This window comes from Phocoena phocoena, chromosome 20 (assembly GCF_963924675.1).
Source record: "Phocoena phocoena chromosome 20, mPhoPho1.1, whole genome shotgun sequence".
NCBI lineage: Eukaryota > Metazoa > Chordata > Mammalia > Artiodactyla > Phocoenidae > Phocoena > Phocoena phocoena.
Genome location: NC_089238.1, coordinates 38,380,388 through 38,397,341, shown reverse-complemented (window position 1 = coordinate 38,397,341; position 16,954 = coordinate 38,380,388). Strand labels below are relative to the sequence as shown.

Sequence of the window (16,954 nt, the reverse complement as noted above, 5' to 3'; positions counted from 1 at the left end):
TATTTTCCACCTCTCAAACTAATCTTAAAATCCATATGTGAAACATGTTTGACTAGAAGACATTTTTTAAAAGTTCTCGAGATTCTACTGATGAATCACTCAGCGACAGTAAATGGTTCAGTCAGCAGGGTACTTTGATGAGCTTTCATTTCATAGTTACAGTGTGTCTGAGAGGACTCAGCTGTTCAGAATGTGAAACATCTTGAATTCGCAGGCTGGTGTCCTGCTCAGAAACATGTTTTCCATTAGTGTTTGATTTTCAATTACCTTCATGTGTAAGCCAGCCTGCTATGATCCGGAGGTACAGTCTTGCATGGATGGCACATTGAAAAATAGATTTTAAATTACGGCTTCCACGGGTTTAAAAAAATAAAAAACACTCAGGTCACATTCCCTCCAAACTACACCATGGGTAACAGGGTGGAACCCAATAGATAAACTAAGTGAATGCCCTCTTGGGGATGTCATTTGTATCAGAGAGGTATATTTGACTGAGCAATTAATTTGCTTTTCTTCGTAAATTTTTCATTTTTATTTACGATGGCATTTGTGACATTTCAGAGCATTAAAATGTGGTAGATATTTTAACTTTTTTTTTTTTTTTTTTTTTTGCGGTACGCAGGCCTCTCACTGTTGTGGCCTCTCCCACTGCGGAGCACAGGCTCCGGACGTGCAGGCTCAGTGGCCATGGCTCACGGGCCTAGCCGCTCTGCAGCATGTGGGATCTTCCCGGACCGGGGCACGAGCCCGTGTCCCCTGCATTGGCAGGCGGACTCTCAACCACTGCGCCACCAGGGAAGCCCCGATATTTTAACATTTCATTTGTGAAAGTCTTACTTGAATTCAAAAGAAATTTATGAGATGGAAAAAATAACATTTGAATTAATTATGTAGATATGTAAATTTTTTGTATTTGTTAAGCATACAACAATGTTATAGCCTAGAATAGGAAAGAACAGTCAGGAAACTGAATATTAACATTCTATTTGACCAGCTTATTTTTATTTTTTCATGATTTTTCATAGTACAAATAATTTTCCTCCAGTGGTAAGAGCAATATACACCAATCACACAAACTTCCGAAAATACAGAAATGAGGGCTAGCTGTTCTGCCCTGTTTTTATTGAGAGATTGGCAGCAAAGGGCAGAGGATCTGTCATTAATAAGTCTTGCCAAAAGCCAGCAGGTACACACACCTTACCTTCTGCAATACTCAGAATATCTGCTCAGTCCTAACTGAGACTGAATCTGCCATTTGTATGTATTTTTTATCTCACACAGAATATATTACATTTCCTTTAACCTAAAATATATGAATTCAATTTTTAGATTCTAAGATAATTTTTCCTACCACAAGAGCTAATTCATAGTCCTGTCAATCCATTTAAAGCATGCTGGCTATTGGGCCATCATGTTGGTCATAACATTCTTATTGCTATAAATTACTGATTCCTAACTCACACAAAAAAATGTGTGCCATATTGAGGATGTGTGTGTGTGTATGTGTGTGTGTGTATAATTTGATGGAGTATATTCAAAACTTCCACAGTTTTATAATAGCGATGTTTTCCAAACGCAGAGCATATGGCCTAGAAAAATTCTTTTTGGCTGGTAGAGATATGCAGAAAACACGATGAGGAAGCATTTGGAGGAATAGGTTACAAACAATTGGGAAATACATGAAAACGAACATCTGGAACTTGGGTGAAACTTTTCCCAGAACAAGGTTACGACATTTGTTCAACAAATATTTATTGAATGTCTGCTGTGTGTCCAGCACTGGAGAGACTGAGATGAATCAGATAAAAGCCCCTATTGTCTAGAAGTTCACAGTCTAGGAGAGACCCAAGTAGTTATGCCACCAAATAATGACAGAAGAGTGGGAGGCTGATTTCTGTAGGAACGTACAGTAGGATGGGTCACAAAGGAGAAGAGGGGAGAGGTCTAGAAATGGCTCCCAGAAAGTGGCTTTTGGATTCAGTTTTGAGGCTTGAGAAGTTGACTTGTAATGATCAAAGGAACGGCTTTTGGGGGCATTAAAGCAAAGGGTCAAAGCCAAGGCATACAAAGAGTGTAGTGTGCTGGGGAACAGACATGAGTTCTGCACAGCAGGCTGAACCGGGGCGTGTGGGAAGGGGCAGGCATGAGCCTAGAAGGCAAGGTAAAATCTAGATCAGGGAACTATCTGGTGATCCACCGTGTAGATGTGGGCTGTGTTGTGTGAGCAGCAGAGAAAACGTCATCTTTTTAAGCAGGAGTGACAGGTTTAACTGGGTGGCTGAATTTCAGAGAAACTGTAAACCTGCTGCTGGGTTTATAAAATATTTCCACTTTAAAGATAATATTTTCCTTTAGGACTTATAAGTGGGTTCATAGTTTGGGCAAGATTTGAGGGTGGATTAGAAATCTCTCAAAAAAGTAACAAAAACTGGCCAAAGGCTTGTCACGAAGTAGGGAAAGTACAAACATGAAAAAGAAGGGTTTTGTGTGTTTTTTTCTCACACTCGCCTATATATTTAATCTTATTGTATATTAACATAGAGTGTGGGATTGAAGCCCGTACTTCCTTGTATTTGAGGAAAGGGACAACACCCAAACAGAAAATGGTGTGGTTACCCGGCCACTGAAGGCATTCATATCGACGAAATAAAAAAGAGCTGATTTCTGCGTTTCATTTCGAGATGGGACAAAACTCAGGGATCCTTGTCATGCCAAATGACTGTGGCTTCTATAGATGTCTAGATTAAAGAACAAGTGGGGAGGATTCTGGTTGTAGCCTTGGGGTGAGAAGAGCACATTCAGATCAGCCAAGCTGAACGCAAAGATGTGAAGTCTGTGATTCCGTGGTCTTGCTCTGCGAGTACACCTTGTCTCCCCTCTTCCAACAGATAACACCGCAGGGGTGTACGCCCGGCGCGGAGGGTTCAGTCGGCAGAAGCAGGATTTGTACCTCCTGCCCATTGTGATCAGTGATGGTGGAATCCCTCCCATGAGTAGCACCAACACCCTCACCATCAAGGTCTGTGGGTGTGATGTGAATGGGGCACTGTTGTCCTGCAACGCAGAGGCCTACATCCTGAACGCTGGCCTGAGCACTGGGGCGCTGATCGCCATCCTTGCCTGCATCGTCATTCTCCTGGGTAAGGAACCTCCCAGGTTACCTGTAGGAAGGGCCTTTCAACCAGATGCCCATCCTTGAAACACATATATTTCTCAAGTTACTGGGAATTGTGCTATATGCCATGGAGGCAATTTGAGACAAAAAAGAGGTGATGCCTGACTGCTCATGTATTTTAGGGTATGGTGGGGGAACAGGCAACTTAACAAGCATTATAGCCGAGTTGGAGGTGGTTGTGATGAGCAAATGCTGGGCATCACAGGACTGTGTAACAGAAGACATCTGGGGGCATCAGCAGGGGACGGGGTTTAACATCAGAGATTTTTCAGGAGAGGAATTTAGGCAAAGACCTAGTATATGAACAATGGTGTGCCTTACAAGAGGAATGAGAAGAGTTAGAGGTAGAAAGAATAATCGTGATGTCAAAGACGGTCTATGAAGGACTCAAGGAACTGGATGAAGACTGGCCTGGCTGAAGCTGATCTGGGCTCCTCCTCTGGATGTGATATGTAATATCTGGGTGCATGCATCAGCTCATGGGGAGCCCAGAGCAGCTTTTCCTGCACTTGCCTGCTGAGTTAGGTGCCCCTCTTCTGCACATGGTCCCATCCGTGGTTTACTCTGTAATAGCAGGAATGTGCTGACGCAGGTAGCATCTACCAGTGCCGGGCCTCAGGAAGATTAGATCGGTTGTCCCAAAACCTCCGAACTCGTGTATGACAAAAACATCAGGATTCAAATCTAAGTATGTCTGACATCAAATTTATACTTGTTCCATGACGGCTAGTTCTTCACTGAATGAATTAATGTGTCCCTGATACACAGGGAAGAGCCAGCAAGTTTAGTTCAACCAATAGTTCATGAGTATTTTCTGGGTACCAGGCCCTGTGTTCAGCCCTGGGGGATAAAGAGAAGAATCATACAAGATCTCAGTGATCAAAAAGTTCATAGTCTATTGAGGAAAATAGGCATGAGCAGATAAAGTGTAGAGGCACATGGTGAGCACCATGATAGAGACACGAACCTAAGGCAGTGGGGGCACAAGAGTAGAAAGTACCTGATGTTGACTGGGAAGGTCAGAGACAACTTCCTGGAGGATGTAACATACTTATTAGATGCTGAAAGAGCTTTCCAGCTGGAGAAAGGGGCTGGGATGGATGGATAGTCCAAGCAGAGGGAGCAGAAAACAGAAAAGCTCTGAGAAGTTCATGATCTAGTGGTGGAGGCAGATGTGTGAACAGTGTGACACGTGTCACGGTGATGGCCAGGTGGGTACATAGAGTAGATACCAATAGCCCTGTCTGGTATCAGAATGGGATATCAGGAAGGATTTTTGTGATGAAAGATAAAGAGTCAGCCAAGCAAAGAAAGTGAAAAAGAATGGTCCTGGTGAGGGTGCTGCTACAGAAGGCACAGGGGAAAGACACTGCCTGCTGAGCACTGGAAGCCGTTCACAGTCTGGTCCAGGGCAGACCCTCATCCCTGCATCTCAGAGTGATGGTGGACCCAGAGGGGCTCTCAAGTCACTTGCCAAATTCAGCCACAAACGCTTTCTTCAGTCTTGCTGAGTGTGCGGGCGAGTGTTCCAATGGAACATTGTGGGGAAGTGGGGGGGTTGATAGAGAATGAAACAGTGTCAGAGCTTTCCTTATAAGCAACTCTGCTTATTCATCCTAGATGCCCTGAGTTTAGTGGAATCCCCTCTCCCAGGAAAGAGACAGTTACAGTGGTTTCATCTGACGCTGTTTCCCTGTACTCAGAGAAGATTTGTCATTTGTCTCTTGGGGGTCTTTATAAACTACCCCTCTTCTATACAGTGGTGTGAAGAGAGTCTAGCCATGCTTATGATAAGATTTCTTATAAAGGTAGAGTAAGGTCAATGCTGACCCCACCTCAGAACTCTGGGCAGGGGCTCAGCACCTCCTGTAGAAAGTTAGGACCTCAAGTCTCTGAATGTCCTCATTTGTAAACTTTGGAGAGGCAGCTGTCTTCCTTTGCAAAAAGAAACAGGCATAACCCACTTTTAAGAGGCTGCAGACGGACACATTTAGAATCTTCCTAATTCTTCTGAAGATGACTTCTAAATAGTGTCAGATTCATTTGTAAAAACTCAAAATAGTTCCAACTTGCCAGTTTGTTTGGATATAATATTTTCCTGGAAGAATTTTGCAGATGAAGAGCCAGGTATAGGGCAACTTTGCACATCTTTGGGGATTCCAGGTAAAGCTCTCATTTCATAGACTGGTCCCAGTTCTGAAGCATGTGTACACCATGCTTTAAGGTAAGCAGAGTTTCCCTGGGAAAAGAACCCAGAAGACTGGGCTTAACCTATGCTTCCTTTCTTTTTCTTTTTTTTCCCTATAGTCATCGTAGTGTTGTTTGTGACACTGAGAAGGCAAAAGAAAGAACCACTCATTGTCTTCGAGGAAGAAGATGTCCGTGAGAACATCATTACCTATGATGATGAGGGGGGTGGGGAAGAAGACACAGAAGCCTTTGATATTGCCACCCTCCAGAACCCTGATGGTATCAATGGATTTATCCCTCGCAAAGACATAAAACCTGAATATCAGTACATGCCTAGACCTGGGCTCCGGCCAGCACCCAACAGTGTGGATGTGGATGACTTCATCAACACGAGAATACAGGAGGCAGATAATGACCCAACCGCCCCTCCTTATGACTCCATCCAGATCTATGGTTACGAAGGCAGGGGCTCTGTGGCCGGGTCCCTGAGTTCCTTAGAGTCGGCCACCACAGATTCAGACTTGGACTATGACTACCTGCAGAACTGGGGACCTCGATTTAAGAAACTAGCGGACTTGTATGGTTCCAAAGACACTTTTGATGACGACTCTTAACAAAAACGATACAAATTTGGCCTTAAGAACTGTGTCTGGTGTTCTGAAGAATCTAGAAGATATGTAAACAGGTATTTTTTTAAAACAAGGAAAGGCTCATTTAAAACAAGCAAAGTTTTACAGAGAGGATACATTTAATAAAACTGCAAGGACATCAAAGTGGTAAATACTGTGAAGTACCTTTTCTCACAAAAAGGCAAATATTGAAGTTTATCAACTTGGCTAGAGGAAAACCACTTGGCATACAAAATATTTAAGAGAAGGGGAAGTCTAACGGTGAACTCACAATGAAGGGAAATTGTTTATGTGTTATGAACATCTAAGTCTTTTTTTCTTCTTTTTTTTTTTAAATTTGTCAAAGAAGCTTCCACAAAATTAGAAAGGACAACAGTTCTGAGCTGTAATTTCGCCTTAAACTATGGACACTCTATATGTAGTGCATTTTTAAACTTGAAATATATAATATTCAGCCAGCTTAAACCCATACAATGTATGTACAATACAATGTACAATTATGTCTCTTGAGTATCAATCTTGTTACTGCTGATTCTTGTAAATCTTTTTGCTTCTACTTTCATCTTAAACTAATACGTGCCAGATATAACTGTCTTGTTTCAGTGAGAGGCGCCCTATTTCTATGTCATTTTTAATGTATCTATTTGTACAATTTTAAAGTTCTTATTTTAGTATACATACAAATATCAGTATTCTGACATGTAAGAAATGTTACGGCATCACACTTATATTTTATGAACATTGTACTGTTGCTTTAATATGAGCTTCAATATAAGAAGCAACCTTTGAAATAAAAAAAAGATTCTTTTTTAATTCTGGGTTTGATTCTTAACATTGAAAAAAATTATTTCTAATGACCCAATTTATAATTCTAATTTAAGATATTTGTGATCTTTTAATAACTATTTATGATCTGTTGTAGTCTGCTGCTTTTATTGTTTATTTAAAATCAAATATGTTTTACATATGTTTTTTCAGACAAAATTCTGTAGCATTGTTTAAAGCTCTTTTGTACATTCTCGGTGTTAGCTTCCTGCCTTCTCTTCACACGCATCTTCTATAAAAGAAGGATGCTAAAGATCTAGGTCAGTCTATGATTTTGCAATACTTGTTATATAATATGCGTTTATCTTGTGTATCAGTAATTTGATGGTTATGAGAAACGAGTCCATGAGGGAATGAAATGATCAGAACTCTGAAGTTCAAGATGAAGATTTTATGCCCCATACCGAGCATTTGAGGGTTGGCGGGGTGAAGAGTCAAAAATATACATTTGCCACGTGTAGTTATCAGATCAGACCTCCAATGTTATTCTATTCTTCCTTACTTTGATCTTGCCAGGCTATCATAATGCCCCTGCCAGTTGAAACTGCTTATTTTTCCTTTTATAATTTTAACTCCTCTTAAAACAATGTGGCATTCTAAAGTTTTATCAAAGAAAGAGCAATTCATTTCCAAACCTTGTTTTAAAATATGCTTTGGGCCATAAGCTCAGAATGAGGACAGGGACCATGGTGGCTTCTGAGGGTCAATACCATTTGATCTGTGAGTATGCCTGCAGTCTCCTGCAGTCCCATCTTGCTGCCTGGGGGTTGGGACTTCTGTGAAGGACACTTCACCTGCTCCATAGGGCCAAAGGTCAAAACATAGCAATACTCGGGGAAAGGACACACAGGTTACGCTATGCTGTAAGTGCTTTTCCTCTTTCCCTTAGACAGAGGGCACACGCTTTCTCTATGATTGCAGATAATTTTTAGATTATCTTCTTTTTTTTTTTTTAACTTTATTGTGGGAGTTTGTTTCAAGCAATTTCTTGATATCCTGCTACATACTATTTTTATGACTCAGTCAAAATGCATAAAAAGAGAAATGTTTTGATGAAGTGCTCACTTCCATATTCCTTTGCATTTAAATCAAATTGTCTGAACACTTCAACGGAATAAATTCTGTGGACAATGTCACTTTGGAATCTTTCATTTCAGTGAAGGATTGCACACTCTCAAGACTTCCATAATTGCAGGTTTTGTTCATTTTTTATATGTTTTTTGTAATCCAAAGAATATTTTGCTAGATTTGCACAGATCTCCAGTTGAATTTGAAGTGAAGAAATAACTCAAAAGGAAAATGAATAGCACTGGGCCTTCTCTGGTGGCGCAGTGACTAAGAATCTGCCTGCCAATGCAGGGGACACAGGTTCAAGCCCTGGTCCGGGAAGATCCCACACGCTGTGGAGCAACTAAGCCTGTGAGCCACAATTACTGAAGCCTGCGCGCCTAGAGCCCGTGCTCCGCAACAAGAGAAGCCACCACAATGAGAAGCCCGCACACCGCAAGTAAGAGTAGCCCCCACTCGCTGCAACTAGAGAAAGCCCGCATGCAGCAACGAAGACCCAACGCAGCCAAAAATAAATTAAAAAAAAAAAAAAAGAAAATGAATAGCACTTAAACAAGTATACAGCTGTAAGTAAGCCCATCACCGTGGATGATCCTTTTTTCTAGGAATGTATTTGGATTAGATTTGACAACTACAGTTTCACGTTTTTTATGTTTAATTTTTGTTTTTAAAAAGGCTGTCTACTTTTCAATAGTTAAAAATACTTGTTTTTCTTTTTATCTTTTCTTTTTTACTTTAAGTCTCTATTGTTTGTAGAAGAACCCTCTTAGAAGCTTGGGAATAAAACGTCTTTCCCAACTAGTGGAGTCCTTTTTTCATTTGGAACATATTACCTTAAAAGCAATCTTAGTTTAAGTGGTCCTTCCTTATTTCAATATAAAGTAATCACTGCTTTATGACATGGATTCAGCTAAAGAAAGGACTCTGCTTTGTTATTCTTGTCCTTCAGTAGTAGGTATTGTTTCAATCATCATTCATTCACTCCTTCATTCACTCATCAAAATCTTATTTTGTAGACCCTGTGCTCGTTTCTCAAGCTGGCAGAATGAATCTTGCTTCCTGATGTGTTTCAGGCTTTCCAACCCTTTCCAAAATATCGATCCTTTTGCCTTGTAATCAGCTATTTACCTCTATGCCCACCCACCTCCCCAGACAATGCATCAGGCTATTTTCTCTCCTTCAGAGTTGAGGGAAGAAAATAAATAAAAGACATAATAGGATATGGTGAGATGTTAACTGTGAATGGAGGGTACGCCAATCATGGCCTTTCTGGACAGATCTTGTGTTTAGCTAAGTTGCATTTTATACGCCACTGTTCCTGGCATGATGGAGAAAATAAGAGAGCAGATTATCTATATCACTTGGAGAACTCATTAAAAAATACACATTCAAGTTGCCCAGAGAGTATAACCCTGTGTATAGGGTGACACCTGGTCAATAGTATTTGAAATTGCTCCTGGGTAATTATGCAACATCCTTCACCTCTTTTTGAGAGCCTCTGTAGGACAATGGGGGGTGAGTTGGGATCTCTGAGTAGAAGAGTGGACAAATCTAGCTGCCAGGCAGTGTGGCGGACAGATTAGGAGCATATAAACCTAGAGGCATGTCAGGAGGGTTATTATGAATGTCAAAATATGATAGAAGTATCCAAAAATAATTCAGTAAATTGGTGATGGAAAAGAGGCAAGGCTTTGCTGTTTCTGCACTGCCACCAGCCTGGTCTAACCCATCATCATCTCTGACCTGAAGGACGAACACAGCCTCTTAGCTGCTCGCCTGCTCCCAACTTCTCCACAAAGAAGCCAGAGGGATATGAAGTCCCAACTCAGACCACATGACTCCATAACTTAAACCTCTTCACTGGCTTCCCAAAGTCTTAAATATATGTCAGTTCCCTTACTTTATTGCTTTACATGATCAGCACCCTGCAAATCTCTCCAACTTCATCTTACTCCATTCTCCTATCAGCGCACTGTGATCCAACCACCTTGGCCACCTTTTAGTTCCTCATACAGGCAAAATGTGCCCCCTTGTCCATCTAAAGTAGCTCATTCTCTGCTGGTTTCCTTTGTATCAGTTACAACTCTGTAAACTTATTTTGCTTATTGGCTTTTCCTGTATCTGTGAGTCTGACCACCCCACCAGAATGCAAGCCCCAAGAGGGCAGGGATCTTGTCTTCTTGTATTCCCAGTTCTTTGCATTTTGTCTCAAACATATCAGTCAATACTTGAATGAGGGGCTTCCCAGGTGGTCCAGTGGTAAAGAATCTGCCTTCCAATGCAGGGGACGCGGGTTCGATCCCTGGTCGGGGAACTAAGATCCCACACGCCACAGGGCAACTAAGCCCACATGCCACAACTATTGAGCTTGCACGCCTCTATAAGAGCGCCCGCATGTCGCAAACTACAGAGCCCACAAGCTGTGGAGCCTGCGTGCCACAACTAGAGAAAGAAAAGCTGCATGCTACAACTGGAGAGAAGCCCACATGCCGCAACAAAAGATCCCGTGTTCCTCAACGAAGATACCCCATGCCGCAACTAAGACCCAATGCAGCCAAAATAAATAAGGAAAATAAATAAATATTTTTTAAAAATACTTGAATGAATGATGGTACACTGACAAGACAGACTGATCGAGATTTGATGACTGATTAGAGAATGCCAGTGAGATACTAAGCTTCCTTACTTGAGAAATTGAGTGGATTGTGCTTTTGGTATCTGGGATTGTAAATCCAAAAGGAAAAGTGGTTTAGGGGGAAAGAAGCTGAATTAAGTTTGGGTTGGAGTTGTAAATTAGAGATGCTTGTGTGGCAGCTAGGTGGAACTAGGTAATCAGAAACATGGATTTGCCACTTAGCTCACTACAGAAGTAGGGCTGGGCATGTGGAGTAAGGGTCGTCAGGTGGTGAAGTCTCAGGAGTGACTGTATTTTTAACTGGGTTTCACTGCTCTCTCTCAACTTTAAAGGAGTATTTTGATGGTAAAGTAAGTCCCTCTGGTGTTGAAGAGTAATGCTGACTTTAGTTTTATTAATAAGGATAATTAGTAAGCATAAACCTTATCCTTATATGTCAAATGCTTTGAAAAATAAAAAGGAGTATTAATTAATGCACTAATTCTTTTCTTCAATTAATGAGGCTTTTTTTGAGCCTGTACTGTGTGGGAGAACATGCACTAGATACGACACTGATCTCATTCCTATGAGAAGACAAAGTATGTGCTACAATCCCCATCTTACTAGACCAGAGAGGCTAAGTGTCTCTCCAACACATACACAGGAGGTGATTGTCAAAGCTGGATGGGAATACATCTCGTTTCTCCCACCTTGATCAAGGGTTTCATCCTTTAAACTTGAAGAGCTAACCGCGATGACTATTCCTCATAATCAGTGACTTAGCTCAAGCTTGGCAGTAAGAACTTGGGATGGACACTCCTTCAAGCTGCCATTCACCACAGAGCTGGACAATAGGATCTAGTCACACCTCTGAATGCCCAGCCTGCCTTCCAAGTCCAAAGTGATACATGAGGCAGGACTGTGAATTCTTTTTGCTGGGGTTTGCAGTCTTTCTATAGTATGTTGCAAATCAAATATAAAAGAAACTGGTTAGGCATGTCATAGCTCTTTATAATATGTTTCACAAAGAAGTTTGATATTCCATCCTCTTCGTGGCACTAAAATTGTGTGTGGTGGGGGGAAATGTCAGTCTGGAGCCTTTGTCAGGCCTCAGCAGACTGGGAGTAAGAACTGAATTTTCATCTTGCAGTCTAACTCACCTAATGATTTTTATGATCATAAAAGGACCTACTGTCTTCATAAAAGGGCCTTCTTCATTCAAGGTATTTTGATACATTTTTACATGTGATTTTATAGCTCTTGCCACTTTAATCAGCTGACCGCCGGCACATGGTCATCTGTCACAGGCTCACAGAGGCAACACTAGTCTAAGGCTCAAACCTCATGAACCTCAAATCTTTGGCTCAAGAGTAAAAGCAATATACTACCCCTTGTTGGGTGTGGCATTCATTGCATCACTGTGTGTAAAGCCTGGCTCCAACACTTACTAGCTGTGTGACTTTCGCCAGGTACCTTGACCTCTCTGAACTGCATTTTCCACAAACATGCAATGCAAATAACATGGCCAGTGGTGGTAAAGAATAAATGAGCTCATGTTTCTAGAGCCACTAACAGTTCCTAGAACAGGGCAAACCCTTAAAATAAGGTAGTAATTATACTGTTAGTGTCAATATCCTTTTCCCAATCCCAGGTTGCAGAACAATGTAAGGTAAGAATTTCATTTCCTTATGCCTCCCTTTTCCTCTTCAAAATCAATTCACTCTCTCATCTCTCTGTCCTGAGCCAACAACAGAACATAGCTTGGCACACCATAGTTTAGGACAGGCAGAGAACTGTAAGTTTCCTACCAGCAAAAAAAAAAAAAAAAATTTTTTTAAAATAAGGCTAATTACCTGATGAACGAATTCACCTGTTTGACTACAATGGATAGCAATGATATTGGCAAAGCACCAGGTAAAACAGGTTTTAAACGTTCCATTAGAAGACAATAAATAAGTTCACATGATTATGAATTATATTTAATTGGGTAGAAACTGTGTATCAAGTGATACATGGAATTTGGATGAGCTTGTCAAGAACTGCACAAACTTACATTTAATTTGGGGAATTTTATATTTGATATATTTTTGCCCATTTGTTCAAAATATGGAACTCCTTTTTAATAGACATAACTCTGAAAATATTTAGATTTGAAGACATATAATTTCATTAGCATATGTTTTTTTAAAAATAACCATCCAGATGAGTTTAATTTAACCACAATTTTTACTTCATTTAGCACTCAGGAAATTGGAAATTATTTTACGCTACAGTAATTTTCTTCCTCTATTTTTCCAAACACTAACTGGGATGTGAATGAAATAGTAGTGCTTGGAAACATAATTTTCAAATTACTTTCTCTTATAAATCAGTAAAGAGGTGGTCACTTTGATGATGGTGACCTAGCAAACTAGATCAGTGGGGCACCCACTTTTTCTTTTTTTTCTCTCTGGATTACTAGCACAGAATAGGTGCTGAGTAAATATTTGGGGCAGAAGTATAGGGATGAATGGGTAAAGGAAAATAAATTCTTCATTTTATGGTCTAGGTATTATAGCATTTTAAAACTACTGGAAATGTATATGTGAGAATTCCTCTGGATATCTTCCCTCACTCCCCGCCCCCATGTTTTGATAGTACCATTATAATGCTTTGGATTTAGATTTGTCATGACTGGATGTTCACCCAACACACAGTCAGATCAAATTGGGCCTGGATGTACTGAGCAGATCAGTGAAGTGCCATCTGATAAGCTACGTGACTTGCTAGCCCTGGAAAGTCCACTTAATGTCTGTGGGTCTCACTGACTTTATACAGTGGAGATATATAATCTCTGTCTGGCATTCCTCTAAGAACTCTAGGAAAGATGGACCTAGAATAGGAAAATAATTAAATGTGTAATTTCAGCACAAATGAATGATTTTATTGTTGTTTTTGCTGTTATTTGGGCTGTTCCCTACCATAAACCAGATATTTCTAGCATCTGCAAGAGATAACTTCAGATCCAAAAGTGAAGACAAGGGAGACTGGATTTCTCTTTTGAAGACTTTGATCCAATAGCCTCAGGGCAGGCTTTAAACTGCTTAGAAGAGATGACTATTGCATTTTGCCATGTAAGGACTGTGGCCCCAGGGGTTCTCCCAGACACCTCTCAACTTTGCTGCAGATACTCAAGTCCCTTATATAAAATGGCATAGTATTTGCTTATAACCTAAGCACAACCTCCTGTCTACTTTAAATTATCTCCTGGGGGATTGGTTCAAGATGGCGGAGTAGAAGGACGTGCTCTCACTCCCTCTTGCGAGAGCACCAGAATCACAACTAACTGCTGAACAATCATCGACAGGAAGACACTGGAACTCACCAAGAAAGATACCCCACATCCAGAGAAAAAGGAGAAGCCACAATGAGACGGTAGGAGGGGTGCAATCACAATAAAATCAAATCCAATAACTGCTGGATGGGTGACTCACAAACTGGAGAACACTTATACCAAAGAAGTGCACCCACTGGAGTGAAGGTTCTGAGCCCCACATCAGGCTTCCCAACCTGGGGGTCCGGCAACGGGAGGAGGAATTCCTAGAGAATCAGACTTTGAAGGCTAGCAGGATTTGATTGCAGGACTTCGACAGGACTAGGGGAAACAGAGACTCCACTCTTGGAGGGCATACACAAAGTAGTGTGTGCATCAGGACCCAGGGGAAGGAGCAGTGACCCCAGGGGAGACTGAAACAAACCTACCTGCTAGTGTTGGAGGGTCTCCTGCAGAAGCGGGGGGTGGCTCTGTCTCACCATGAGGACAAGGACACTGGCAGCAGAAGTTCTGGGAAGTACTCCTTGGCATGAGCCCTCCCAAAGTCCACCATTAGCCCCAGCAAAGAGCCCGGGTAGGCTTCAGTATTGGGTTGCCTCAGGCCAAACAACCAACAGGTAGGGAATCTAGCCCTACCCATCAGCAGTCAAGCAGATTAAAGTTTTACTGAGCTCTGCTCACCAGAGCAACAGCCAGCTCTACCCACCACCAGTCCCTGCCATCAGGAAATTTGCACAAGCCTCTTAGATAGCCTCATCCACCAGAGGGCAGACAGCAGAAGCAAGAAGAACTACAATCCTGTAGCCTGTAGAACAAAAACCACATTCACAGAAAGACAGACAAGATGAAAAGGCAGATGGCTATGTACCAAATGAAGGAACAAGATAAACCCCAGAAAAACAACTAAATGAAGTGGAAATAGGCAACCTTCCACAAAAAGAAATCAGAATAATGATAGTGAAGATGATCCATGACCTCAGAAAAGGAATGTAGGCAAAGATTGAGAAGATGCAAGAAATGTTTAACACAGACCTAGAAGAACAAACAAACAGAGATGAACAATACAATAACTGAAATGAAAACTACACTAGAAGGAATCAATAGCAGAATAACTGAGGCAAAAGAACGGATAAGTGACCTGGAAGACAGAATGGTGGAATTCACTGCCATGGAACAGAATAAAGAAAAAAGAATAAAAAGAAATGAAGACAGCCTAAGAGACCTCTGGGACAACATTAAATGCAACAACATTTGCATTATAGGGGTCCCAGAAGGAGAAGAGAGAGAGAAAGGACCTGAGAAAATATTTGAAGAGATTCTGGTAGAAAACTTCCCTAACATGGGAAAGGAAATAGCCACTCAAGTACAGGAAGTTCAGTGAGTCCCAGGCAGGATAAACACAAGGAGAAATATGCTGAGACACATAGTAATCAAATTGGCAAAAATTAAAGACAAAGAAAAATTATTGAAAGCAGCAAGGGAAAACTGACAAATAACACACAAAGGAACTTCCATAAGGTTAACAGCTGATTTCTCAGCAGAAACTCTACAAGCCAGAAGGAAGTGGCATGATATACTTAAAGTGATGAAAGGGAAGAACCTACAACCAAGATTACTCTACTTGTCAAAGATCTCATTCAGCTTTGATGGAGAAATTAAAAGCTTTACAGACAAGCAAAAGCTAAGAGAATTCAGCACCAACAAACCAGCTCTACAACAAATATTAAAGGAATTTCTCTAAGTGGGAAACACAAGACAAGAAAAGGACCTACAAAAACAAACCGAAAACAATTAAGAAAATGGTCATAGGAACATACATATCGATAATTACCTTAAACGTGAATGGATTAAATACTCCAGCCAAAAGACACAGGCTTGCTGAATATAGAAGCAAAAATTCTCAACAAAATACTAGCAAACAGAATGCAACAACACATTAAAAGGATCATACACCATGATCAAGTGGGATTTATACCAGGGATTCAAGGATTCTTTAATTTACACAAATCAATCAACATGATACACCATATTAACATATTGAAGAAGAAAACACATATGATCATCTCAATAGATGCAGAAAAAGCTTTTGACAAAATTCAACACCCACTTATGATAAAAACTCTCCAGAAAGTGGGCATAGAGGGAACCTACTTCAACATAATAAAGCCCATATATGACAAGCTCACAGCAAACATCATTCTCAATGGTCACAAACTGAAAGCATTTCGTCTAAGATCAGGAACAAGATAAGGATGTCCACTCTCATCACTCTTATTCAACATAGTTTTGGAAGTCCTAGCCATAGCAATCAGAGAAGAAAAAGAAATACAAATTTGAAAAGAAGAAGTAAAACTGTCACTGTTTGCGGATGACATGATACTACACATAGAGAATCCTAAAAATGCCACCAGAAAACTACTAGAGCTAATCAATGAATTTGATAAAGTTGCAGGATACAAAATTAATGCACAGAAATCCCTTGCATTCCTATATACTAATGATGAAAAATCTGAAAGAGAAGTTAAGGAAACACTCCCATTTATCATTGCAACAAAAATAATAAAATACCTAGGAATAAACCTACCTAGGGAGCCAAAAGACCTGTATGCAGAAAACTATAAGACACTGATGAAAGAAATTAAAGGTGATACAAACAGATGGAGAGATATACCATGTTCTTGGATTGAAGAATCAATATTGTGAAAATGACTATACTACCCAAAGCTATCTACAGATTCAATGCAATACCTATGAAATTACCAATGGCATTTTTTACAGAACTAGAAGAAAATATCTTAAAATTTGTATGGAGACACAAAAGACCCCGAATAGCCAAAGGAGTCTTGAGGGAAAAAAGCGGAACTGGAGGAATCAGACTCCCTGACTTCAGACTACACTACAAGGCTACAGTAATCAAGACAATATGGTACTGGCACAAAAACAGAAATATAGATCAATGGAACAAGATAGAAAGCCCAGAGATAAACCCATGCGCCTACCGTCTACTGATGTATGACAAAGGAGGCAAGGATATACAATGGAGAAAAGACAGTCTCTTCAATAAGTGGTGCTGGGACAACTGGACGGCTACATGTAAAAGAATGAAAGTAGAACACTCCCTAACACCACACACAAAAATA

At 40.7% G+C, this 16,954-nt stretch overlaps 1 protein-coding gene across 3 annotated transcripts in view; it reads left to right on the top strand.

Annotated features, from left to right (window-relative positions):
• CDH11 (cadherin 11) overlaps positions 1 to 6,807 on the top strand; it is an 84,105-nt gene extending 77,298 nt beyond the window's left edge. For 2 of the 3 annotated variants that reach the window (XM_065898694.1, XM_065898695.1), the window contains 2 exons: positions 2,889 to 3,140; positions 5,483 to 5,979. In XM_065898694.1, coding sequence (XP_065754766.1) covers positions 2,889 to 3,140; positions 5,483 to 5,979 — 749 coding nt within the window. Of the gene's footprint in view, positions 1 to 2,888; positions 3,141 to 5,482 lie in introns of all 3 variants that reach the window. The other variant, XM_065898693.1, reaches the window with a different exon arrangement.
• Positions 6,808 to 16,954: the final 10,147 nt, after the last annotated feature.